Raw genomic sequence first — 26,322 nt, 5'->3', positions numbered from 1 at the left:
GATGTGTGAAATGAAGAAGTTGCTTTGTTGACTTTCTCTGAAGTTCTTCAGGAAATGCATCTTCTCAGCTCATTTCCTACAGAGAGATTTCTGTAATTCTACCTGTCTTCAAAAGGCCCCTTCCTCTAGTACCAGCCTTAGTGCCACTGCCATACCCACTGTGGCCTTTAGTGCAGATTGTAATGATCACAGCTGTATACCTAAATTTACTATCCTGCCTGCTTTGTCTGGCAGGATCTGGGTCTTTTAACTTTTCTATGTTCTAAACATTTTACATTCTGGGCTGTGCTCATTGTTTAGGTTCAGGCTATAAGAGAAGCTTGTTTTTAGGGTTAGGCAGGTAAGGTAGCACGAAGTAGCAGCTGTGGTCGAGTCACTGTGGGCTTGGTAAGTGAAATTCTCCTTCGTCTGAACTGCCTGATGGCAGAGATGACTGAGTGCTTTACCTGCTCAGAGACCTGTGAAATACTGCATATGGCGGTCATAGACTGAGAAGTGCTTTCTTTGTATTACTCTAACAGCTCCCATAGGAGTATATCCTGCTAGGTAACTAAGTGATTTCTTCCTCACTTGGAACCTGCTAATTTTTGTAAAATGTTGCAGGGTTTCTAGGTGAAGTTGATTACAGCCTGGCTAGATGTTAGGGAGCATTGTGAACCAGAAGAGAAAAACCACACCATTGTGTTTCACCACGTCTTAGTTTTGTCATTGTTTTTTTTAATCTTCATCAAATCTGTGCATGGTTTAAAAACTTCTCTAAAACTAATACAATTGGATTAAAAGCATAATAATCCTACCAGTAATTGGTTGTGAATTTTTTCAGCTCATGTGGAATTCAGTTTTACTTACTGTAAAATGGCTTATTTTCCCATTTTTAGTGGCTGTTTCTGTTTTGTCTCAAGATCTGATAGCTGCTATATATATTTCTGGGTGTTATAGCTTAAAATGTGGTTAAATGTGTTTACCTTGCTATGTATAGGACCCATGGGGACCTTGTAAGTAGAGGTGACTGGTGGGATTATGTGCTGTTTTGGGGCTCCAGGCCGTTGGAGTGGTTATTAAAGAGTGCTCCGACCTGTATTCACATTCCTGATTATCTGCCTGCCAGTGGCCCACAGGTACCTGGAGTGAACTGATTATAATTTTTCTTTCCACAGAACCCTTCTGCCTGGCAAACTATCCATCAGCCTTTCATAGTGTCATGTTTAACCCTGTGGAGCCCAGGTTGTTGGCCACAGCCAATTCAAAGGAAGGAGTGGGACTCTGGGACATTCGAAAACCTCAGAGGTGAGCCGCCTTTATTCATAGGTGTTAAAACTTTCCCCTGCCTCATTTCTCAGGTAATGTGACCAGCCAGTAAGTGTTGTAAGGACCTCTTTGGCAGTTATCTCTGCTGGGCATTTCTTAAGATATATAGTGTCTCTCAAGCCAGGAGAGCTTGTTTCCAAGGAATAGACAGCGACAAATCCGTACTCCTTGCTGAGGAGGAATCATAAACAGTAATCTGGACTGTAGACAGGGTGAGTTTTAGGTAATTATCTGAAGTAGTCAGAGCATCCCTTTAGTATTGCCTTCTCTCTTCAGACCCAGGGTTCCCCAGATGCATAGGAGCTCTTGGTGTGGGGTGGGTGGAGGGGAGGAGGTGGAGGAGGTGGAGGTGGAGATTTGCCAAACTTGTTGCTGCTGAGCCAGGGGTTCTTAAGCCTAGGTTGGAGGGGATCCCTAAGAGGGCTTAAAAAATACTGAACTGCCAAAATTATATGAAAATTATATATTGTATATTCAAATAAGTGCATTTTCTGTTTATCAAAAGGACTAATGACCTTTATAGTGACAACAACAAAAGGTTAAGAGCCATTGCACTGTGGTGTTCAGGACCTCATGTGTTTCTCCACATGGCACTATGAAAAGAGCATACTTAAGACAAACCTGAATGATGGCATGAATCACTAATGGGGGAATCTCAGGCATCATTAAAGGATGTGGGAATGGGGGTGAGTAGCAGGCTCTTTTATGTTCCTTAAGTCCCATGGGGGAGGGACTACTTTTTATGGCACCTGTACATAAAGTTGGCCATGCTGTATTAAAAAACTTCCGTGTATTGCTAGCTAGCTCCTCTGGAAATTCTGCATAGATGTAATTTCCCACTTCGTAAAGCAGTGTTGCAGAAGAATATCATGGAAACTAAGTGATGTTATAATTTATTTCACGGGCCTCAGATGAAAGGAGTAGTTAAGTACAGAAGATTATCTTCCTTGATGATTTTTACTCCTAGGTGATTCTCTCCATGGGGCAGTAAGAGATGGTTGGAACTATTGTAGCAGATCGGTGTAGCCCAGAGGGGTGTCCCTGTCATTGAGCAGGGCTCCCTAAGCTTCCTCAGGGCAGCAGAGATTTCTCCTGCCCCCTCTGTTGCATAGGCACCTGGCTCTTGCTTTTACAGTCTATTGAAATGTGTGTAGTGGCAAGACCCCTGATGTGCCTTTGCACTATGAACTTTAGGAGGCTTGCTGTCTGCCAAGAAGACAATTGTGTTCATCTGCAGTGTTCTCTGCTACTTCAGGCTCTTTAGGAACAACTGTTCTGCCTCATCCATATTACAAAAGGCAGGATTTGGACAAACTGCACCAGCCTTCTCTCAACCTACTATCTCTCCTACTTATAATTGCAATGAATAGCTGGCAACTGGAGTGGGGCACTGAGCTGTTTATCTCCAGTGGAAAGCTTGAGTAATTCATGGTGTCTGCAGTGTCTTGAGAGAGGAGGGGAGTGTGGATATTTTAATTCTCCCAATTCTCTCCCATTCTCTTCCACCAGTTTCTTACCGTGCATTATATGGGCCCTCCCCCACTTTCCACTTGTCTCCTCACTAATAAATATAGTTTCTTTCTTGTTAAAAGAATTGAAAGTGATGATGATTATTGTATTTTTACAGTGACATTTATTGGTTTGGGGGTTTTATGCAGAAAAAAATAAAAACAAAAAAACAAGTTCCATCTCCAGATTATCTCTGTTACTTGTATGTTTTTAAAATGTTTGTCTATCAGTACAGTTCTGCTTCTTTCTAGTGTCTGTAGTCACTCCAGAGGTAATTACAGTGAACAGTTTCTTATCTTTCCAGAACTTAATGTAATGTATATACCACTATGCATATGCATCCTTTAAAAAAATTGAGACAGAAGGAAGCACGTAGTAATACTCACTGTTCTCGATTTCTTTTTTAAATTAACAGTATGTTTTGGAGCCTTTTTTCATACCAACACTAACAGATCTAGCCCTTTCTTTTAATGACCATGTGGCATTCAATTTATATGATGTACCCAACAACCAGGGCTTCTTGTTTCCAGTTTTTGGTCATTATAAACAATGTTACATTTAACCTGGTTATAAATCTATCTTTATAACCAGGCCTACTTTTGCAAAAATATCTGTACGGACTTTGCTACATCAAAGGATGCATGTTTTTAAATTTTTGATAAAAACTGTCAAATTGTAGCCCCACCACCAAAGGCTGTACTAACTTACAAATCTACCAACTGTGTATAAGATTGCATGTGTCTCCAGACCTTCACCAACACTTGAACTATTGCTAGTATTATGGGGGAAAAATGATATCTTGTTTTGAGTTCTTCTTCAATTATGGGTAAGGTTTTATAGTTTCTTTGATAACCTACGGTTTTCAGAGCCCATATAGGAGAAAAGTTGCCCAGTAAGGCTAATTGACAATCATGACTAATTTCTTTTTGGAATAAAAGAAGGAGCATAGTGCCATGGGGACTAGGATGTTTTTGCATTTATTTCAACTCTTCTAAGGTTCTACAAGGTTTTATGGGTGTCAGGCAGAAAAGGGGGATGAAATATCCTTGGAACTCTTCTTAACTTAGCATCCACTGGAGTTTGGGGATGAAATTACAGATCTTTTCTGTTAGAATTCCCTCAGTACAAGTTGGTTTGGGGGAAGAGACCACCCTTTTTCTTTTCCATGTAGGATTAGTTATGCTGAGTTGCAATAGATAATTTGTCTCTTGAGCACAGCTGCCTAGAAACCCCAACCTAGATTTTGGGGGCAACTCTAAATTTGTTGGGAGGACAAGCCTGGAACACGATAGAACTTTTTCAGGGATACTTCAAGTGTAGGGAGAGATTTTAAGGAATTTGTGAATCCCCTATAACTGCAGGTAAAATTGTATGGCTTGTGTATCTGAGTGAACACATGTCATATTTTTTCTAGGGATGGTAGAAAGTTTTTACCAAGTTCTCATAGAGACCCTTGACTCCAAAAGGATAAGAGTTGCTTGGTGTTCTGATTACCCTAGGTTTTAAACCTGTTGTGGTTCCTTATCAGGTTTTTAAATGACTTCTAGCTTGTAATTGCACAGGCATGTGGGTGAATTCAGGGCCTGCTGTCCTAGAAACAGATAATCTCCTTGGAGCAGTGATGAAGGTCTCACCCTGAACACCTTCTCCTTCCTGGCTTAACCTATGTATTAGTCAATGCTTGAATGATTTCCCTGTCTTACCCCAAGCCTACACTATACCTCTCCACTTGGTAGCCTGAAGGTATAGGAGGAGAGTCACTTTTGTCCCACTGCTGCCCTGAAATAAGCTGATTAGAGGGCTGGCTGGCAGAAAAAAAAAATGTCAGCTCTAAAGAAGACGTGAATTATAATATGATCAGACTTCCTCATTGTACAGATTAAGAATAAGAAACTAGCCCAGTGAGGTAAGGGGAGGAAGAAGAGCTTGATGGTTTAGTGTGGAAGTATAGGCTCTGAAGCCATACTTCTTGGTTACAGATCCAGGTAGTACACCTTAATAGGCATGTGATCTTGAATAAGTTACTTCACCTCTCAGTGTCTCATAATAATAAATAATAACTAACATTTATTAAGCATTACTTGCCATCGGAGTATTGACCATCATATGAATAATTACCTCATTTAATCCTTATGATAACCCTATGAGGTAGCTTCTATTATTCTTATTTTAAGAAAATCAAGGCACAGAGAGGTGAAATAACTTGTGTGTTATTTGTGTGTGTGTGTGTGTGTGTGTGTGAGAGTATACATATATATCATCCTTCCCCTTTCCCCTGTTTTTTTCTTTTTTTTAGTTTTTATTTTTAGAGACAGGATCTCACTATGTTGCCTAGGCCTCAGCCTCCCGAGTAGATGGAATTATAGGCATGAGCCACCACACCCAGTTCCCTCTCTTACTAAATCAAATAGGGTCCCTATACATTCTAGTTTTCTTTCATCTGTGCCTCCTTACAATAGGACTTTTTCAGAATTCCTCTCAAATTTTTCCAATATGGACCTGTCATACTCTGAGTCCTTTAGACTTCCTGTCCCTGAAAGTTAAACCCTTTTTCACTGTCTCATGGCCTAGAACCTGTTCAAACTTCTTACCTTTTATAACCCTGGAAATCATATACTATTTATTTTGCTGCAACACTTTAGAACAGAGGTTGTAAACTAGCTGCCTATAGACCAAATTCAACCCACAGAGATATTTTGGTCTACCTGATATACTAGAGTTTGAAAAATTACAAAGTAAAATTGCAGTTTCTTACATCTCTTGAAAAAGACAAAAGATCTGATATTGTCGGACCTTTATTCTCATACGGCAATAGTCAGCCAAAACCTTTATGATGTTAGTTAAGGGTCCCACCACTTCTTGATGTCTTAATACAGATGTATCCCTCATTTACATTACTTGCCTGACCCTGTAGACACTGGAGTTGGAAAGTTCTACTTTAGGGATTTTAGTGGTGATGAGTGGTCACTGGGGAGGAGAGGCTTGAGTGTAGGTGACTGGATAAAAAAAATTTCACACTTAAAAGTGTACATTGCATGTTCTGACAAGGTTTCATTTATTTCATTTAGATGATTTCTGCTGTTTTCACAGGTAACCTCCTTTCTCACTGCCAGTGTCCCAGTTATATCTATCTTGGGCTGTTGCAGTGCCCTCTGAACACTTTTCAGAACTGAGATCCTCTAATGTCTAGAGAATTCAGGAAAAGCAAAAGTTTCCCCTGCTCTCACTCTACTTGTCTCATCCTTTTCATTGCCGGTTTTAGCTGTCTGCTTACTCACTACCTCTCTCCCTTCCAATCTCTTTATTTTCTGTCAGGAACTGTTAGTTCTATGACAGATAACAGTGTCTTGCTTTGACAAGGATAATAAAGAGAGTGGTTTTTTCCCCACTCAATAATAAAACTGGGGCAAGCCGAGAATCCCTATAAAGACTTACCTTATAAGACACTTGTCGTGTAAATGACACATCTGAAAATGGGCAATGAGAGCAAGTTCCTACTATCGGGAAATTGCTCTTAGGTTCTCTCTGGGTTTGGGGACCTCTCAGTTAACTGTCTGTTTTTTGGGGCCTGGGCCAATCCTACTTCTATAGAGACCAGATTAAATGAAACTCTGCTTCTGAACAAGCCAGACAATCTCTGCCACATTGCATTTGAGGGTTGCTCATACCATTATAGGAAAATAAAGCCCAGGGGCTTAATGTCAAAGGCTGGAAAAGGCACTCATGCTCTGATGTTTGTTGAAACTTTAATGAATGAGGCTGCCCTGAATTAGCCTCTTTCCTTTCAGAATGCAAGGCCATCAGGGTAGACAAAGATTTCTTAAATTTCTTAAACAAAACCTCAGAAACACTATACATCAAAGAAAAAATTGACACATTGGATTTCATTAAAATTAAGAACTTTTACTCAGCAGACACCACTTTTTTTTTTTTTTTTTTTTTTTTTGAGACAGGGTCTTGGTCTGTTGCCCAGGCTGGAGTGCAGTGGCATGATCATGGCTACTGCAGCCTTGACCTCCAAGGCTCAAGCAGTCCTCCCACTTCAGCTTCCCAAGTAGCTGAGACCACAGGCTCATGCTATCATGCCTGGCTAATTTTTAAATGTTTTTGTTAGAGACAGCGTCTCTTTGTGTTACCCAGGCTGGTCTCGATCTCCTGGGTGCAAACAGTCCTCCTGTCTCATCCTACCAAAGTGCTAGGATTACAGATGTGAGCCACCACGCCTGGCCAAAGACACCATTAAGTAAGTGAAAAGGACTGGACGCAGTGGCTCACGCCTGTAATCCCAGCACTGTGGGAGGCCGAGGCAGTTGGATCACGAGGTCAGGAGTTTGAGACCAGCCTGGCCAACATGGTGAAACCCCGTCTCTACTAAAAAAAAAATAGGAAAATTAGTGGGGCGTGGTGTTGTGTGCCTGTAATCCCAGCTACTCGGGAGGCTGAGGCAGGAGGCTTGAACCCAGGAGGTGGAGGTTGCAGTGAGCCGAGATTGCACCACTGCACTCTAGCCTGGTGACGGAGTGAGACTCTGTCTCAAAAAAAAAAAAAAAAAAAAAAAAAGTAAGTGAAAAGATGAGCCAAGAACAGATCAGAAAAAAAAAAGCATAATACATACATTAAGAATATCTAGAATTTATAAAGAAGTACAAATCAGTAAGTAAAAAACAAAAAATCAATTTAAAAAATGAGCAGTTGAACAGGTACTTTACCAAAGAAAATATCCAAATAACCAATAAGCATTTGAAAAGTACTGAACTTTATCACTCATGAGAGCAGTGCAAATTAAAACCACAATGAGTGTCAGTATACACCTAGAGTGTTTAAAATTAAAAAGACTTATAGTATCAGGTGTTAACAAGGGTATGGACCAACTGAAACACTCATACATTTTAGGTGAGTACAAATTGGTACAACCATTAGGGAAATCTATTTGTCAGTATCTACTAAAGCTAAACACCATAACTCCATGACCCAGCAATCTCACTCTTAAGTATATCTAAGAGAAATGAGTACCTATTTCCACCAAAGACATGTACAAGAACGTTTACAGCTGCTTTATTTATAATAGCCACAAGCTAGGAACAACCTAAATATCCATCAAAAGAAAATGGAAAATGGATAAATAAACTGTGGAATAGCCATACAATAGAATATTACACAAACTTAAATAAACAACAAACTATAAATATACACATTGACATGGATGAATCTCACGGTCATAATATTGAATAAAAGAATTCAAATACAAAAGAATCTCTACTGTGTGATTCCATTTGCATGATGCTCAAGAACAGGCAAGTTATGGAAGTCAGAATAGTGGTTACCTCTGGGTAAGGTATTGACTAAGGAAGGCATGAGGGAAACTTCTGGGGTTCTATATCTTGATCTGGGTGGCAATTTCATGGTTGTACACCTGTATAAATTTTTATTGAGTAATGCCCTTAGAATTAGTGCATGTTACCATATTATGTTGTATCTTTTTTTTTTTTTCTTTTGAGACAGAGTTTTGCTCTGTCTCCCAGGCTAGAGTGGCGCGATCTCAACTCACTGCAAGCTCCGCCTCCCGGGTTCACACCATTCTCCTGACTCAGCCTTCTGAGTAGTTGGGACTACAGGCGCCCGCCACCACGCCCGGCTAATTTCTTTTTGTATGTTTAGTAGATATGGGGTTTCACCTTGTTAGCCAGGATGGTCTCGATCTCCTGACCTCATGATCCACCCGCCTTGGCCTCCCAAAGTGCTGGGATTACAGGTGTGAGCCACCGCGCCTGGCCTGTATTATGTTGTATCTTAAAATTTAAAAAAAGAATCCAAGGCCACTGTTGTCTTCAAGTGGGTATTTATCTTCTCCCCTACGATTCCAGTGGCTGTGGCAATAACCCTGGCTCTTTACAGAGCTGCCTTAAAGGGACAAAAGAGAGAACGAGAAGAGTCAGGTGGACCTAGAAATTTTGGTGGTATTATAGAAAACTGCAACAGAAAAGCTGAAGATAACTGGGATTTTGCTCGTCACAATGATTAGCTTTAGTCGGGGGCATGCCTTCTGGTTATTAAGCTACTCCCTTCTTTCTGTCTTCTACTCACCCATCTTTACCATACATAGGTTTACAGTACTCATGCAAGTGTTCTGTCCTCTGAACTCCTTAATAAAAAGCTTGCTTTCTCCCAAGCACTGTATTCCTTTCTTAAACTTCTTTGTTTTTTTATTAATGTCATCGTCTGTCTTATAATCATCCTGGCTGAAATCTCAAAGTCCATTTGCCTCTTCTGCCTCTCCCTCCCTCTGCCATAAACATCTTTGCTCTGTGTTAGTGCTTGGCCATTCTTTTCATTCCTTAAATCCCTACCCCATTTCATACCCATTTCCGTCTCTCCATAAGGTTCTGACTGCACTGGCTCCTTAGCTTGCGTCTCTTCTCCCTTTGCACCACCCCCCAAAACACATACACATAGAGGATGCTTTCTCCTGTTTTCTTGATTTTTCTTTACGTGTTCACGTCATAGTTACCAAGATCAAATGGTAATCCATCAGGGAAAACTTCCTTGCTAGATCTCTCTGTTACATACTCTTAAACATGCTTTTACTCACCATGTCCCCCAGCACCTGGCACTATTTTGGCACAGAGTGTATGTTGAATGAATGCAGCTGTCCCTAACTTCTAGAGGAAAGGATCTCTCCATTCAGAATCTCTGTAAAGTACTTATGATCTGTGGCATTCATGTTGCACATTTCAGTTGCTGCTTTTGCCATCATTAGTTATTCATATGCTATGTCTTGTCTCCCGGTAGGCCAGTATTTGCCTTTGATTTCCTTCCCAGTGCCCAGGAGCTGCTTCACAGAAAGGAGGCATTTGTCCTAATATGTATTATTACTTGTGTTTTTCTATGAATTTTTAAGGGCAGGTGCGTGTTTTATTCATCTTTAATCTCTAGTGCCTAGCACAGTGCTTGGAATATTATGGAAACTTAGTAAATATTGAATGAATATATAGTGTTATACTCATCGCAAAATAGTCAAAGCTAACTTTTAGAAAATACTTTCAAAGCTAACTTTCTATAATGTTTATGGACCTGTTAATCCCTGAGTATAATGACATGAATCCAAATGTTGTATCTCAGGAATAAATCCTTAGAGGAGGTGTAAGGTTTCTTGCTGGGCTTTGAATGCCACCGTCAATTAGTTATGTGGCAGAGAGCCAGGTATTCTGGTGAAGTTGCTTTGTAGCTTTTAAGCCACAAGGTGGAGGTGTAGAATCAGTTTTGCCCACTGGAGGACACCAGGTCACTGGTTTCCTAACCCAGTGATTCTCAAACTTTAAGGGGCATCAGAATCACCTGAGGAGCTTGTCGAAGCACTCCTTCCTGGACACCATACCTAGAGATTGAGTTGTTGGTTTGGGGTGGGACCTTTGATTCTGCCATTATTTAGCAAATACCCAAGGTGATTTAGCAATTTTGTTGGTCTTACAAGATGGAAGCTGTGGTTAATCAGAGAGGTCCATGTTGAATTTGCTCAAGTTCACTCAGACCCAGGGTCTTTGGGGTTTAGGCCAGAGATTTCTTGCGTCCATTCCTTCTCACCAGACACAAATGTCTTTTATGACAAGAGACGTCGCTTCAGACCAGAGCATCTGGGGAATGCCTGGTAAATGGAGGGGAGCTCTGCAAACAAGTATCATTTCATATTCTTCCTTTCGTATTCCCCAAGTCCAGTTATTCAGAAGTAGATAATATCAAAACCTAAATCAAATGGACTTTCTTATTTTATTTTTTAATTATTTATTTATTTATTTATTTATTTTTTGAGACAAAGAATTGCTCTGTTACCCAGGCTGGAATGCAGTGGCACAGTCTCGGCTCACTGCAGCTTCCACCTCTTGGGTTCAGGCGATTCTCCTGCCTCAGCCTCCCGAGTAGCTGGGACTGCAGGCATGTGCCACCATGCCCGGCTAATTTTTTTGTATTTTTAATAGAGATGGGGTTTCACCATGTTGGCCAGGTTGGTCTTGAACTCCTGACTTCAAGTGATCCACTCATCTCAGCCTCCCAATGTGCTGGGATTATAGGCATGAGCCACCGCGCCCAGCCAGCTTTCTTATTTTAAAATCAAATGTTGACTTTTTCTTCTTAAAAATTTTTATGGTAAGACTTTTTTTCAAATATGTGTAAAAGTAGGCTGGGTGCAGTGGCTCACGCCTGTAATCCTAGCACTTTGGGAGCCCCAGGCAAGGGGATTGCTTGAGGCTAGGAGTTCAAGACATGCCTGGGCAACATACACCCTATCTCTACAAAAGTATTCTTTTAAAAATTAGCCAGGTGGGGTAGTGGCAGAGTCTGCAGTCCTAGATACTGGAGAGGCTGAGGCAGGAGGATCGCTTGAGCCCAGTAGGTTGAGGCTGCAGTGAGCCATGATTGCACCACTGCACTCCATCCTGTGTGACAGAATGAGACCCTATCACTAAAAATAAATAAAAATTTAAAAAACAGTTAAGGTGGGCACGGTGGCTCATGCCTGTAATCCCAGCACTTTGGGAGGCCAAGGAGGGTGGATCACCTGAGGTCAGGAGTTTGAGACCAGCCTGGCCAACATAGTGAAACCCTGTCTCTACTAAAAATACAAAATTAGCCGGGCGTGGTGGTGGGCCCCTGTAATTCCAGCTACTCGGGGGGCTGAGGCAGGAAAATTGCTTGAACCCGGGAGGCAGAGGTTGCAGTGAGCTGAGATCGCAACCATTGCACTCCATCCTGGGCAAAAAAAGCGAAACTCCGTCTCAAAAAAAGCAAACACAAAACAAAAAACAGATAAAAGCAGAATAGTAAAAATAATATTTACCTATTCTGGGTATTTCACACTATGTATATTTATTCAGGGTTCTCCAGAGGAACAGAACCAATAGGATATATGTATATATAAAAGAGAGTTTATTAGGGAAAATTGGCTCATACCATTACAAAGGTGAATGATAGGCTATGTGCAAGCTGAAGAATGGGAAAAGCCAGTAGAGTGGTCAGTTCAAGTCTGAAAGCCTCAAAACCAGGTAGGCCGACAGTAGAGGCTTCAGTCTGATGCCAAAGGCCCAAGAGCCCCCAGGAGGCCACTGGTGCAAGTCCCAGAGTCCAAAGGCAGAAGAACTTGCAGTCTGATGTCCAAGGGCAGGAGGAGAGGAAGCAAAGCATCAGGCTTGGAAAGAGAACAAGGAACATCAACAAGCTGAATATCCCCCTTTTTCTGCTAGCTTTGTTCTAGTTACACTGGAACAATGCCTGCCCACATTAAAGGCGGGTCATGTTCTCCCTGCCCACTGACTCACATCTCAGTCTCCTCTGGAAACAGCCTCACAGACACACACAGCAACAATGCTTCAGCAGCCATGTAGGCATGCCTGAGTCCAGTCAAGTTGACACCTAATATTGGCCATCACGATATGTGACCTTCTGTCTGGCTTCTTTCACTTAGCATCATGTTTTTGAGATTCATCCACATGTATTAGTGTCTCATTCCTTTTTATGGCTAAATAATATTCTATTATATATACAGTATACAGATATGGATATACACATTTTGTTTATCCATTCATCTAATGATAGCCGTTTGGATTGTCCCATCTTCTGGCTATTGTGAATGATACTATCATTAACATTCGTGAACAAATTTTTTTTGAGAACCTGTTTTCAATTATTCTGGGTATATTACACCTAGGAGTGGAATTCCTGGATCATATGGTGATCCTATATTAAACTTTTTGAGGAACTACCAAACTGCTTTCCATAAAAAGATAATTTAAAAGAAACATAACCACAATATTATTCCACCTAAAAAGTAACAATAATTCCTTAATACCATCTCATATCTAGTTGTTACAATGGTTTTTGTGAAGCAGGACTCAAAATCCTTACAAAGCAATTGGATGATTTGACTTCTAAGTCTTTTTAGTTTGTAGGTACCCCTGTCTCTCACTTTTTTTTTTTTTTAAAGACAGAGTTTTGCTCTCGTTGCCCAGGCTGGAGTGCAATGGCGCTATCTTGGCTCACTGCAACCTCCACCTCCTGGGTTCAAGTGATTCTCCTGCCTCAGCCTCCTGAGTAGCTGGGATTACAGGCGCCTGCTGCTACACTCGGCTGATTTTTGGTATTTTTAGTAGAGATGGGGTTTCACCATGTTGGCCAGGCTGGTCTTGAATTCCTGGCCTCAAGTGATCCACCCACCTCGGCCTCCCAAAGTGCTGGGATTACAGACGTGAGCCACCCCACCCGGCCATCTCTCACTTCTTTTGCTTGCAAATTATGTGTTGAAGAAACTGGATTATTTGTCTTATGAATTTCTTATATTCTAGTTTATGCTGATTGCATTCTTCTACTGTAATTTAGCATATTCCTCTGACTCAGGTTTTTCCCATAAATTGGTATTAGATCTAGAAGCTTGAACAAATTCAGGTTTGATTTTTTTAAATGGGTACAAAAATATTTCATTGATGATGTGTGTATCCATAAAGAAATTAAAAATGCCTAGTTATCTCTCTGTTTGTTTTGAAATACTTTGACAGACTTCTTAGTTTAGCTTTTTAAAATACAAGCCATGCTGGTGAAGATGTGGAGAAACTCAGTCACTCACATATTGCTGGTGGGAATATATGATGGTATAGCCACTCTGGAAAACAGTTTGTAGTTCCTTTATATATTAAAGATGAGCTTACCATATGACCCAGCAATTTCATTCTTGGATCTATATCTAGGAGAGATGAAATGTATTTCTATACAGAAACTTGTACATGAATGTTCATAGCAGCTTTATTCCTTATAACCAAAAGCTGGAAACTACTCACATGTCCTTCATTAGGTGAATGTGGTACATTCATATCACAGACTGCTACTCAGTGATGAAAAGGAACTAACTGTGTTGATACAACTTGGATGAACTTTAAGGAAATTTTGTTGACTGAAAAAAAGCCAATCTCAAAAGAATACATGCTGCATAATTCCACTTATGTAATCCTCATTAATGATATAATTCTCAAGATAAGTACAGATTATTGATTGCCAGGAGTTAGAGATGAGAGTAGAGGACAAGTTGCATGAGGGAGTCTTGTGATGGTACAGATAAATATCTTAATTGCAGTGATTGTTACATGAAGCTATGCATGATGTACATATACAAGCTATACAAGCGAGTTTCCATAGCATAGTGGTTATCACATTCACCTAACACAAATGAATGCATGTATAGCTGATAAAATCTGAATAAATTCTGTGGATTGTGCCAATGTAATTTTCCTGGTTGTGATATTGTACTATGGCTATGCAAGATGGTGGTAACATTGAAAGAGGCTGGGTAAAGGATGCACAGGACGTTCTTGTACATTTCTTGTGTCTTGCTCTGAATCTATAATTATTTCAAAAGAAAAAGAAATACAAGTAACAGGTAGTAATGTTCTCCTTTTAAAACTGTCCACAGGCTAACGCCCCCTCTGACTACCTCTTCTAGTCCTGGTCCTTCATGTTTTCTCCTGGGGGTAGTGAGTATTATGAGTTTATAATATATGCTTCCAGAACTTCTTCTTGGTTTTTATATGCTTATACATGTACCCGTAGAAAAATATATGGCATTATTTCCATATGCTTCTATGTTTTTCACACAAATAATATGCTACTATATAATCATTCTACAACTGGACTTTTTACTCATTGGTATGTGTTGAGAATTTATCCATATACACATGTGTTCTGCATAATGATGTTTCAGTCAATAATGGACCCACATGTATGACAAAAGTCCCATAAGATTATAATGGAGCTGAAAAATTCCTGTCACCTGGTAATGTAGCTGTCATAATGTAGCACAACACATTCTTCATGTGTTTGTGGTGACGCTGGTGTAAAAAAACATACTGTGCTGCCAGTCGTATAAAAGTGTAGTACATACGATGATGTACAGTATGTAACACTTGATAATAAACAGCTGTGTTACTGGTTTACCTGTTTACTGTATTGTATTTCTTATAGTTATTTTAGTGTATATTCCTACTTATTAAAAAAAGTTTACTGTAAAGCAGCTTCAGGCAGGTCCTTCAGGAGGTATTCCAGAAGAAGGCATTATCATAAGAGATGATAGTTCCACGTGTATTATCGACCCTGAAGATGTTAGTAGAACAGATGTGAAGGTAGAAGATAGTGATATTGATGAGCCTGACCCTGTGTAGGTCTAGGCTAATACGTGTGTGTGTGTGTGTGTGTCTTAAAAAACAAAATAAAAAGTTTAAAAAGTAAAAAAAAAAAAAAAAGAATAAGGATATAAAGAAGGAAAGTGCTTTTGTACAGCTCCACAATGTGCCTGTTTTAAGCTAAGTATTATAACAAGAGTCAAAAAGTTAAAACAGTAAAAAAGTTTATAAAGTAAAAAAGTTATAGTAAACTAATGGTCGGGCGCAGTGGCTCATGCCCATAATCCTAGCACTTTGGGAGGCTGAGGCAGGGATCACTTGAGGTCGGGAGTTCGAGACCAGCCTGGCCAACACGGTGAAACCCTATCTCTACTAAAAATACAAAAATTAGCCGGGCATGGTGACGTGTGCCTGTAATCCCAGCTGCTCAGGAGGCTGAAGCAGAGAATCACTTGAACTCAGGAGGCGGAGGTTACAGTGAACCGAGATCACACCACTGCACTCCAGCCTGGGTGACAGAGTGAGACTTTGTCTCAAAAAAAAAAAAAAAAAAAAAGTTATAGTAAACTAAGGTTAATTATTGCAGAAAGAAAAATATTTTTAAATAAATGTAGCGTAGCCTAAGTGTGTAATATTTATATAGTCTATGGTGGTAGTGTACAGTAATGTCCTAGGCCTTCACATTCATTCATCACTCACTCACAGACTCACCCAGAGCAACTTGCAGTCCTGCAAGCTCTATTCATGGTGGATACCCTATACAGGTGTACCATTTTTTAAAATCTTTTATACTGTATTTTTACTGTGGCTTTTAAATGTTTAGATACACAAATACTTACCCATTGTGTTACATTTGCCTATGGCATTTGGTGTTCCATATAATAACATATAGTAACATGCTGTACAGGTTTGTAGCCTAGGTTATACCACATAGCTGGGGTGTGTAGTAGGCTATACCTTCTAGGTTTGTGTGAATACTCTCTATAATGTTTACACAACAAAATTGCCTAACAACACATTTCGTAGAACATATTCCTGTCATTAAGCGATGCATGACTGTATTAACATATCCAGATTTATCTTCTTTTGCCAGTTAAGAATTTGAGTCAACCTTTGACTCTGTTGCGTCAGCTTAGGTTTTTCTTCCAGGAAGTCTTTTGTGACTACTCCCACTCCTGTCTCCCCAGTAGAGGGCAGTTATTCTTCCTCTGTCCTCTCATGGCACATCTTCCCCTTACTACAGCACTGTTCATGGAAACGGTAACATCTTTGAATCCATGTGTGTGGCACAGTGCCTAAGATAGTCAGCAGGTATTCAATAAATATTTAAATGAAAGTATGCATGAATAAATGAATTACTGAATTGTAGGGAAGGGTGTGAAGTGAATGACTTAGATGAATCCTTCTGGCCCTGATGCATTGCAGTCTGATGCTGTTCTTTTTAATAGGTGGAATAATCCATCTCCACAGCATATTCTGTGAAATCTTGTTGAACCAAGAAGCAGAAAAAACTTGCTTCTATTTCGGCTGCTTGATTGTGTGGTCAGGGTCAAGTCATATAATTACTCAGGACCTTGGTCTCCTCCAGTGTAACATAGGTTGATGTTAACCACACTGTCTATTTTATAGGATTATTGTAAGGATTAGATGATATGATATACATGAAAACATTTTGGAAATTAAATTTACTGAAGAACTTGTTGCTTCTTCAGGGGTATCTATGTTGATATAATCCCTTCAGTGAATTCTTTGTAGTTTGAACTTTCTATTTTGTAATTCCAGGTTTGACCTTATGTTTTATGTGTTGGGAGTCACATATTTTAGATAGGGACTTCTTAGTATACTCTCAATAATAATCTTGGCTTCTTTTACCCATGAATTTGCCCATATGTAGAAGACTTTCCAAGAACACTGCTAATGTTTCTGGATTATGCATAAAATACTTGTGTGTTTTGAATCTGTTTTCTATTCTGATCACTTAACTTTCCCATTTGTTTAGGGTTACTTTGGAAGTGGGATGGTGGATCTGTAGAAAGAAATAAAACTGAGTGTAGTTTCAGACCTAACTTGGTGACTATGTCCAATGCTAACCAAGGGAAACTTGTTTTGTATCTAGAAATCTACCAAAGGAGGGATATTATTTGCCCTCATTGAGAAGGATGGTAAGGGACACTAAGATTTTCAGAGTCCTTTGAAAATTTTTGTTTGACTGTTATTATATGGATTTAAAATAATGACTGGATTTCAAATTTAGCATTTGTACCAGAATCCTATGGGTCAGTTTATTATGTGAAGTTTCCATTAAGAGGCTCTCTAAATTCCCTATTCTCATACTTTTCTCAAAGCTTTCTTCCATGGACCCTTTTTAAAAGAGGGAGTATATGTGAGAAGACATTTCTTTCTGATTATAGAAGAAGTTTATATTCATTGTAGAAAAACTTGGAAAATAAAATGAAAGCTATAAGGAAAATAAAAATGTTGTATAGTCTAGTTAATGTATCTTCCTATTGATATCCATATATCCATCAATATGTATAGTATATCACTATCTATTTTTGAACATAATTGGGTAGGACATGTATTTAATACCTGCTGAATTCACTGGTCACTTTCTGAAACATGGTAGATGAATCTACTTTCTTTTAACTTGTAATTGGCTTCCTTTTAAAGCTTAAATAATTTTCCTTTTGAACTTCTTTTCTGCAAATATCAGGAACTTTTTTTTTAAATGTTATTTTATTCTTTGAGACAGTGTCTTATTCTGTCACCCAGGCTGCAATGCAGTGGCTCAGTTGATCCTCCCACCTCAGCCTTCTGAGTAGCTGGGACTACAGGCATGTGCCACTATGCTCGGCTAATTTTTGTATTTTTTTTTTGTAGAGACAGGGTTTCACTTTGTTGCCCAGGCTGGCCTCAAACCCCTAAGCTCAAGCAATTCTCTTGCTTGGGCCTCCCAAAGTGTTGGGATTACAGGCATGAACCACCATGCCCAGCCAGGAACTTGCTTTAAAGTCTAAGATATAATTAAGATACTTGCTTACCTGTTAAATTATCTTGTTGGATCCTTACATGATTAGCACATGGATGAATTTAACTCACTTAAAGGATGTATGGTGGCGTCATGGCTTCATATGAGATGTAGAGACCTGGATGGTCATTGACAAATCACTGTGGACCACAGATCTCCACCTATGCACCTATGTAGGAGGACTTTGACTCAGATGCTCTCCAAGCTTACTATTGTTTATCTGATTTTATGCTGTTCTGCTGCTTGCCCCTCGAGATCAGGTTTCATGGTCTCAAGACAAATGTTAAGAGCCATGTGAATCTCGATGGAGCCTGTTTTTGCTTTGTTAGTTTGTGTGTGTGTGTGTGTGTGTGTGTGTGTTGAGACAGAGTCCCACTCTGTTGCCAGGCTGGAGTGCCGTGGTGCAATCTCAGCTCACTGCAACCTCCGCCTCCCAGGTTCAAGCGATTCTTCTGCCTCAGCCTCCCAAGTAGCTGATACTACAGGTGTGCACCACCATGCCCAGCTAATTTTTTAAATTTTTAGTAGAGACTGGGTTTCACCATGTTGGCCAGGATGGTCTCGATCTCTTGACCTCGTGATCTGCCCACCTTGGCCTCCCAAAGTGGTGGGATTACAGGTGTGAGCCACTGCGCCAGGCCTGTTAGTTTTGTTTTAAAAACGTTTTAAGTCAGTGTTTTTCTTTTTTTTCTTTTCTTTTTTTTTTGGAGACAGAGTCTCGCTCACTCGGCCAGGCTGGAGTGCAGTGGTGTGATCTCGGCTCACTACAAGCTCCGCCTCCTCATGCCATTCTCCTGCCTCAGCCTCCTGAGTAGCTGGGACTATAGGTGCCTGCCACTACGCCCGGCTATTTTTTTTTTTTTTTTTTTTTGTATTTTTAGTAGAGACAGAGTTTCACCATGTTAGCAAGGATGGTCTTGATCTCCTGACCTCGTGATCTGCCCGTCTCGGCCTCCCAAAGTGCTGGGATTACAGGCGTGAGCCGCCGTGCCCGGCCAAGTCAGTGTTTTCCAAACTGCTGCTTATGATCTATTAGATTGTTCATTCAACAGCTGATTATCAAATGCCTATTATTGTCTGGCACCGTTTAAGCATGGGATACACCAAGAAAAGATGTAAAAGCTAATCATCTAGTGGGAAAAGACAAATAGGAAACAAAATAAATATGTAAAAATATATGGTATGTAAGATGGTGATTGATGCAGTAGAGGAAAATGAAGTGGGCCAGGGAGGAAGCATTGGAGAAGTTGTATTTCTGCATAAGGTGTCAGGAAAGGCCTAATTGAGGAGGATATTTGAATAAAGACTGAATGAATGAACTATGCTCAGACCTAGGGAGGAACATTCTAGGCTGCAGGATCTGTAAGTACTATGGCTCTGCAGCAGAAGCATGCCTGGCATGTTCTAGGAGCAGTGAAGAGGCACCATGTGGTTGAAGTTGAATAAGGTAAGAAGAGAGTCCTAGGAGGTGGGGTCACAGACATAAAGGATGAGGGTAGGGGGTATTGTCTAGGGCCTTGCTGGCATTGTAAGGAATTTGGTTTTTACTCTAGTTGAAATGGGGAGCCGCTGGAGGGTTTTCAGCAAAGGAATGATAGGATTAGATTCATGGTTCAGCATCTCCTCTGGCTGCTTTGTTAAGGATAAACTGAAGCATGGGCCAAAAATGAAAGCAGAGACAAGCTAGGAAGCTCTTTCAATAATCCAGTGGGTGGCCGGGCGTGGTGGCTCATGCCTGAAATCCCAGCACTTTGGGAGGCTGAGGCGGGGAGATCACTTGAGGTCAGTAGAGTTCAAGACCAGCCTGGTCAACATGGCAAAACCCTGTCTTTACTAAAAATACAAAAATTAGCCAGGCATAGTGGTGCCCGCCTGTAATCCCAGCTGCTGGGGAGGCTGAGGCAGGAGAGTTGCTTGAACCTGGGAGGCGGAACTTGCAGTGGGCCAAGATTGCACCACTGCACTCCAGCCTGGGTGACAAAGTGAGACCCTGTCTCAAAAAAAAAAAAAAAAGATAATCATCATCATCATCATCATCATCCAGTGGGTGATGAAATCAATTTAGATGGTCACAAGTATTTCTTAAATAAAAAATATAGAATAGAAAGTACATTGCATATAGTAGGTGCTAATTATTGTTTAATGAATTTATGCTAAATTAATGTGGGTGTACGAGGATGCAGTATAAAATTATGAAGGGTTACTATAAAAAAATTTTAAAGCTATTGTTCTGAGGCATTCATATTATTGCCAACTAGAGGTGATTTTGGTTTTTGGACATGTTCTCAATGAGTGGCTCCTGTATGAAACAAGCTGTTTTCCTGTAATCGTGTCTCATCAGTCAGCAGTTGGAGGAAAGGATTCTTTCCTTGACCTTTCTCTCTTCTCTTGTTTTCAATTGTTTGCATAAGAGTTCTTTTTAGAAAGTACTAAATCATGATTTTTCTTTTCAAACCCTCTTCTGCTTAGGATTTTTTTCCAGACTTTTCTTCTTTCCTCTTCAGCATTCCTCTAGCTTTGTGGCCTTGTCACCTAATACTCAGTGCATCCACCCCAACTTCTTGTCTTGCCATCAGAGACTGCCTGTTTACCTGCATATCCTCCCACCCCCTCCTTCTGCACTGTTACTGTTGCTGTAGCAACTGCCATCTCAGTCTCCCTCCTTCCCCTTGCTTTTTTCCTTCTTGCCAACCACTATTCATTGAACTCTTCCCAGTTTTATGCACTGTGAGGTCAGGACTGATACTATGTAAGGTGAAGATTAAATGGCTATTTATGAAAATTGTTATTTCACCAGCTTTTGGGTAGAGGGCGTTTTTGAATAAGCCAGGCCATCCGATAAACTCAAATGACTAAATGTTGAGTCCCTTATTTTGTGGAAAGTCATGATAATAAATCTGTTATTATACTGCCTCTTAATTTGCTTTGAGATCTTGATTGGTTCTGTGGGGCTTTTGGAACCTGTGGGCCAAAAAAGTTGAAGCGTTCTGGGCTCTAGAACACATCCACTCTGGGCATGTTCCTGTTCTGGAAGATAATGATTAGAAACACTGCAATGCCCGCCATCCATATGTGCTTCATGAAAGGGCTGGATATGCCATTTGATTATATAAAGATTTCTTTACAGAAATTTAGTCAAGCCTTTCTGCCAACTTCAGTCAAACTTAAATTTATGGAGATTCAAAAAGTATACTGAATTCATCTGTATATCAAGCCAGAGAAATGTGGCAGTGAATCATGTTCTGGGGAAAATAAATGTGTTCATTCACAGATCGCAATGTGTCTTCCTTGGGTTGGTTGTCCGACAGTTCTGGTTCCCTCTGGAGGTTTCAGTCTTGGGACTGAGGAGTGCATTAGGAAAACAAAAGAGAAAGCCCAGGTTCTTCATCTCCCTTCCAACTCACATAAAATAAATGGTTAATGGATTATTGGGACTCTAAACATACTTGAATGCGACCAGTGTGGACTGTGACTCCCTGAACTTGCTGACTTTTTACCTAGTTCTAGTATCTTCTAGGATTTGTCATATTCTATGGGTTGTATTATAGGAAATACAAAACATCCCATATTCCTTATAGATCATCCTGCCTTAAATCAGAAACTGTGATGGGGAGAGACTTTCTCCCATAGAAAGGACCTTGCTTTTCTCTCTCTACTTGGGATACGACACCAGCTCTGATGTCCGTGAGTTAGGATAGTAGTGCCTCGACCCCAAGCATTCCACCGGTCTTATAGAGCTTTCACGTGGAAACAGTGAGGAAATTCATGCCAGTGGTCTTTGGAAAATCTTGTTGGCACCACCAGGTGTATCAGATGGATTAGTTAATCATGGATTTATAGTAATCTACGTCCACAGAGCCTGATCTTGGAAGCTTTTTCAATTCCCTATGTTGTGCTAGAAGTGATACGCTCAATCACTTTCCCTGGAAACAGCCTTGGCCTGTTTCTCTTGTGTTCCCAGGCTTTAGCCTTGGCTAAGTACTTTTTAAAATGTTCTTTTTACCCCACCAGAGCAATAAAGAAGTCCAATTGAGTGGTTTTTGTGTGTGTGTGTGTACTTAAAAAAACAAAACAAAACAAAATAAACCCCACAGGAGACCACACTTGTGAGGAATGTTTTCCTGATGTTCTGAGGTGTTCTTGCTTTTCGCCCTAGGTCTTTTGGATCACCTTGGATCACCTCCTACCCTGTTCTTGTGTTTTATAGCAAATCCTTGGATGAAGATAGGTTGGGGTAGATGTATTTCATTAATTTTTCTTATAAAGATATTTTTATTTGAACTCACTGTTAACATGTTTTGCTAGTTCTTTCAATATATTGCTCATCTCATTTGAATGTATTGGTGGCCACTTCTCTGAAGGAGTAGAGACAGTGGCATTTTCATTATCAAGATAAGTGTCCAGAAAGCAAGTCAGGATTGAGGCATTCTTGTTTGTATAGAGGCACCCCCATTTCTTCAAGAGGAAATGAGAAATTTCTTCTTCAGGGAATGTGTTGAGGACAGGAGTATAACTCTGATCTGAAGAGGAATTGGAGATCCTTCTGCGAACAGACATGAGACCATAAAAAGTGCCATATTGTATGGTTAGCTTTTCATTGACTTTGATAATTTCTCTTTTCTCTGCCTTGTTTTCTCTCCACCCCCAACCCCACAAATTCCAAAATGGAATCATGTTTCTCACAGTGTGGTTTGAAAGCCACCTGTATCACAATTAACTGGTGTTGCTGGTTAAATTCAGATACCTGGGCCCACTTCCCAGATTGAATTAGAATATTGTGGGGGACAGGGGGTGGGAATCCTGAGAATCTACATTTTTTAAAGTCCTAGATGATTTTTCATGCATCTTACACTTGAAGCCAGAATCTTTGACATCATCTTTGTATCTTGACTATGAGGGCAGACTGCTTCCAAGCTTTGCCTTCCCGGCAAACCAGATCATCCTTATCATTCTCACCAGGAGTGACCAGCTGTAGACCCCTGCTGATAAATTACAGTTAATGTAACTTACTTTCTGGATTTCAGGTGTCATTTCATCCCTCTGGAAGGAATAGAATTTTGTGACAAAACATGAAGTTTTCAGTGTTGGTGGCTGCTGCTCTTTAAATAGCACCCCTAAGCATTCTAGGAGCGAGATTCCTTTGTACTTTCTTTGTGTGAGAGGTCAGAGTTCCCTGCCCAGAAGCATAGGCAAGAGAAAAGTTAGTTACTATCCTGGAGCCCACAACCAAATTCCTATAGTGTGATCAGACTGCAGATGGTGGGTCAGGGAGCTTGGGTGGGGTTGGGATGGCCCACATGCCTGTCCTGGGCAGACTCCTCTACAGGCCTGACTAGAACGGGCAGAGGAAGTTCCTGTTAACAGATGGAAAGGGTGTTTGCCAGAGGCCCTAGCTTTCCTCTCAAGGATGCCTGAGCTGCTGCAAACCCCTGCTGCTATGGGTGGTGAGGCTGGCCAAGTCTCTTTCTGTTGACTCTTGTTTCCAACCCCCAACTCCTAGTCAGTCCTACAAATGCTGGTTTATTTGCACACTCCATACTGATGTTGGATTGAAAGCCTCTCATTGTTTTTGAGTTCAGTGTTTAGATAACACCACATGCCTGTCGCAGCCACAGCACCCTGTAAAGGAAATGCCTGGTCTCTAACAGTCCTGTCATTCATTTTCTGTATGCAAGAGAGTGTGGCCTGTGTTTAGGACCATTATAAGGGCATTTCTCTGCAGGGATTACTACTTGGGGCCTGCAGGGATACCAGGCCCCTCCTTGATGTCTGGAATTCTAGGGAGGGTTTTCTAAGTCTTCCCTCTTTCCTTTCATTCCAATCCTAAAAGGATTACAGGTTGTTTTGCCCAAGGCTTGTTTCCACACATAGCTGCACTACCAGAGCATTCCTTCCTTTGGTGAGAAGACTGCTTTGGGGGACACAGGACTGACTGGGGCTGGTGTTGGTACAGGCTGTTTTTGTGACCAAGCTAGGTTGGCAGCTGCCTTTGTACTGTGGTTGCAGGGCTTCCCTTCCCATAGGATAGGATAGCTCTTTTCTTGTCCACTTAATTTTCCCCACCATTCTCTTGGCAAAAAAAGAAAATGTGTTATCTTCCTTCAATATTAACTCTCTTCTGGTAATATATAGCTCTTTTTTCACTTGGTACAATGCGATTAAAACTTCTTTAAAATGTTTCAAATAAATCTGTTAGGCTCTAATTTAGGCATCTTGAGGCCCTTTTCAGGTCTGTGATTCTCCAGAATTTATAAACTTTTTTCTCTAAAACTACTGGGATCACTACCTATCCATGACAATAATGTCTGCATGAGACAGAGTGAGTTCTGATGTGGCACTTGTTTCTACAGTGTCCCCAACATATATACTTCACTTTCCTGCCAGTAATTCAGTGCTCCAAAAATTAACCCAACATACAAAATAAAACTTGGTTTTGACATGGACTATGAGCAGTCATCCCTCTGTAATAAAATAGTGATCTTTACTGCCTGAAAGATCACACTTACCACCCCCAACAACCTTTAAAAATTAGTACTGTATATACTTGTTAATGTTCATGGCCATCCTGGTTCACTATAATTTTGAAAGTACCTTCTGAGTCATCAAAAGAAATTATTTAGAACCATACTGTGTGAAACTTTTTAAAAAATGTGAACCTTATGAAACTGCAGAAGAATATTAGGTGAACCAGAACATAGTACTCTTTAGTGAAACTAGATAAATGAAGTTCTATATATTAACCAAAGTATATTTTAAAGCTACATATAAACTTGTGGGGAATTGTAAAGGAAAACAAGTCATTTTCCTTTTCTAATTGTTGCACTGCTTGCTCTGCATTTAAATTTAAGAATTGTCTTTAATACTTATTATCATGCTATATAGAATATAAAAATTCTTTGTGAACAGATTAAAAATTCAAAATTAAGTAATGAAATGATTATGATTGACAAATTATCCATTATAAACAAGTTTCTATTGTTCAATTTTTTTAGATGGAGTCTTGTTCTCTCACCCAGGCTGGAGTGCAGTGGCGTGACCATGGCTCACTGCAGCTTCAACCCCCTATGCTCAAGTGGCGCTCCCTCCTCAGCCTCCTGAGCAGCTGGGACTACAGGCACATGCCACCATGCCTGGCTAATTTTTTAATTTTTTTGTAGAGACAAAGTCTCATTATGTTGCCAGGGCTGGTCTCAAACTCTTGGGCTCAAGTGATCCTCCTGCCTCAGACTCCCAAAGTGCTGGGATTAAAGGCCTGAACCACTGCACCCGGCCTATTGTTTTTACTGATGGTTCTTGTATCTCTAATATGAAGGATGACTATATTGCTTAAACACTGTCCATGACTACCCAGTTAGAGTGGACACAACCCACTTCTCAGGGTCTTGACGAGTATGCTTTTGGTTGTGCAGTTAGCTTGGGTAAAGAAAATCATTATTTTAATATGTCTCTTCTTTCAAGATGTTTTTGTTATCCTTTTCTTGTAACTTTACTGGTAATTCATCTTTTGGAGACTGAGCAAGAGAACTGACAATTGAAGTAACTTGTTTTAAAGTAACGAAGGAAGCGTTGCTACCCTCATTATTCTAGCCACTGCACAGAAATATCCTTTTGCTGAAATTCAGCTATGCAAGCTTGACAGGAGGTCATAGGCAAACATGTGTTTTTCAGACTCTTGTTTAGCCTATCTCATGCCTGATTCCTGTGCCTTGTGCCTTCCAGTTCTCTCCTGCGCTATGGTGGAAACCTGTCCCTCCAAAGTGCCATGAGTGTACGATTCAACAGCAACGGGACCCAGCTCCTGGCCCTGAGGCGACGCCTGCCCCCTGTGCTCTATGACATCCATTCCCGCCTGCCTGTGTTTCAGTTTGACAATCAGGGTTACTTCAACTCATGCACCATGAAAAGCTGCTGTTTTGCCGGAGATCGTGACCAGGTAAATGCTGTCTGCCTCCTGCATCTCACACTTATGCTTTTCTTTCTGATTGTTCTTTCTATACTGGTCTTTATTTCTCATTACCATTATGTCAGGTAGAAACAATTAAGGGGAAACAGTGAGTGCCTGGACATGTTCTGACTTAATAATAGTGAGTTTCTTTATCAAGGCTGCCAATGGGTAAATACAAGGCACACACCATAAACCAAGGCTGGCCACGATATGGTTCTGAGCCACCTAGCTCTGCCAAGTTTGTGAACAGATTTTAAGATTCTAAGAATGTGCCATTTCAGAAGAAAGGAGAGGGAATCCATGGAAAATTAGCCTGCTGGTGAGAGAGACATTAAAAAAAAGAAACCAATAAAACACAATGATGAATGAAACAC

The 26,322-nt window shown here is 40.5% G+C and overlaps 1 protein-coding gene across 6 annotated transcripts in view; it reads left to right on the top strand.

Moving 5' to 3' along the window:
* Positions 1–26,322, top strand: part of DCAF5 (DDB1 and CUL4 associated factor 5) — a 102,376-nt gene that overhangs the window by 35,622 nt on the left and 40,432 nt on the right. For all 6 annotated transcript variants that reach the window (XM_510028.8, XM_009428010.5, XM_009428009.5 and 3 more), the window contains exons 5-6: positions 1,158–1,287; positions 25,723–25,936. In XM_510028.8, the coding sequence (XP_510028.4) occupies positions 1,158–1,287; positions 25,723–25,936 (344 nt within the window). The remainder of the gene's footprint in view (positions 1–1,157; positions 1,288–25,722; positions 25,937–26,322) is intronic.

This window comes from Pan troglodytes, chromosome 15 (genome assembly GCF_028858775.2).
Source record: "Pan troglodytes isolate AG18354 chromosome 15, NHGRI_mPanTro3-v2.0_pri, whole genome shotgun sequence".
In the NCBI taxonomy this organism is placed as follows: Eukaryota; Metazoa; Chordata; class Mammalia; order Primates; family Hominidae; genus Pan; species Pan troglodytes.
Note: the sequence above shows the minus strand (reverse complement) of the source record. Positions and strands in the feature narration are given on the sequence as shown.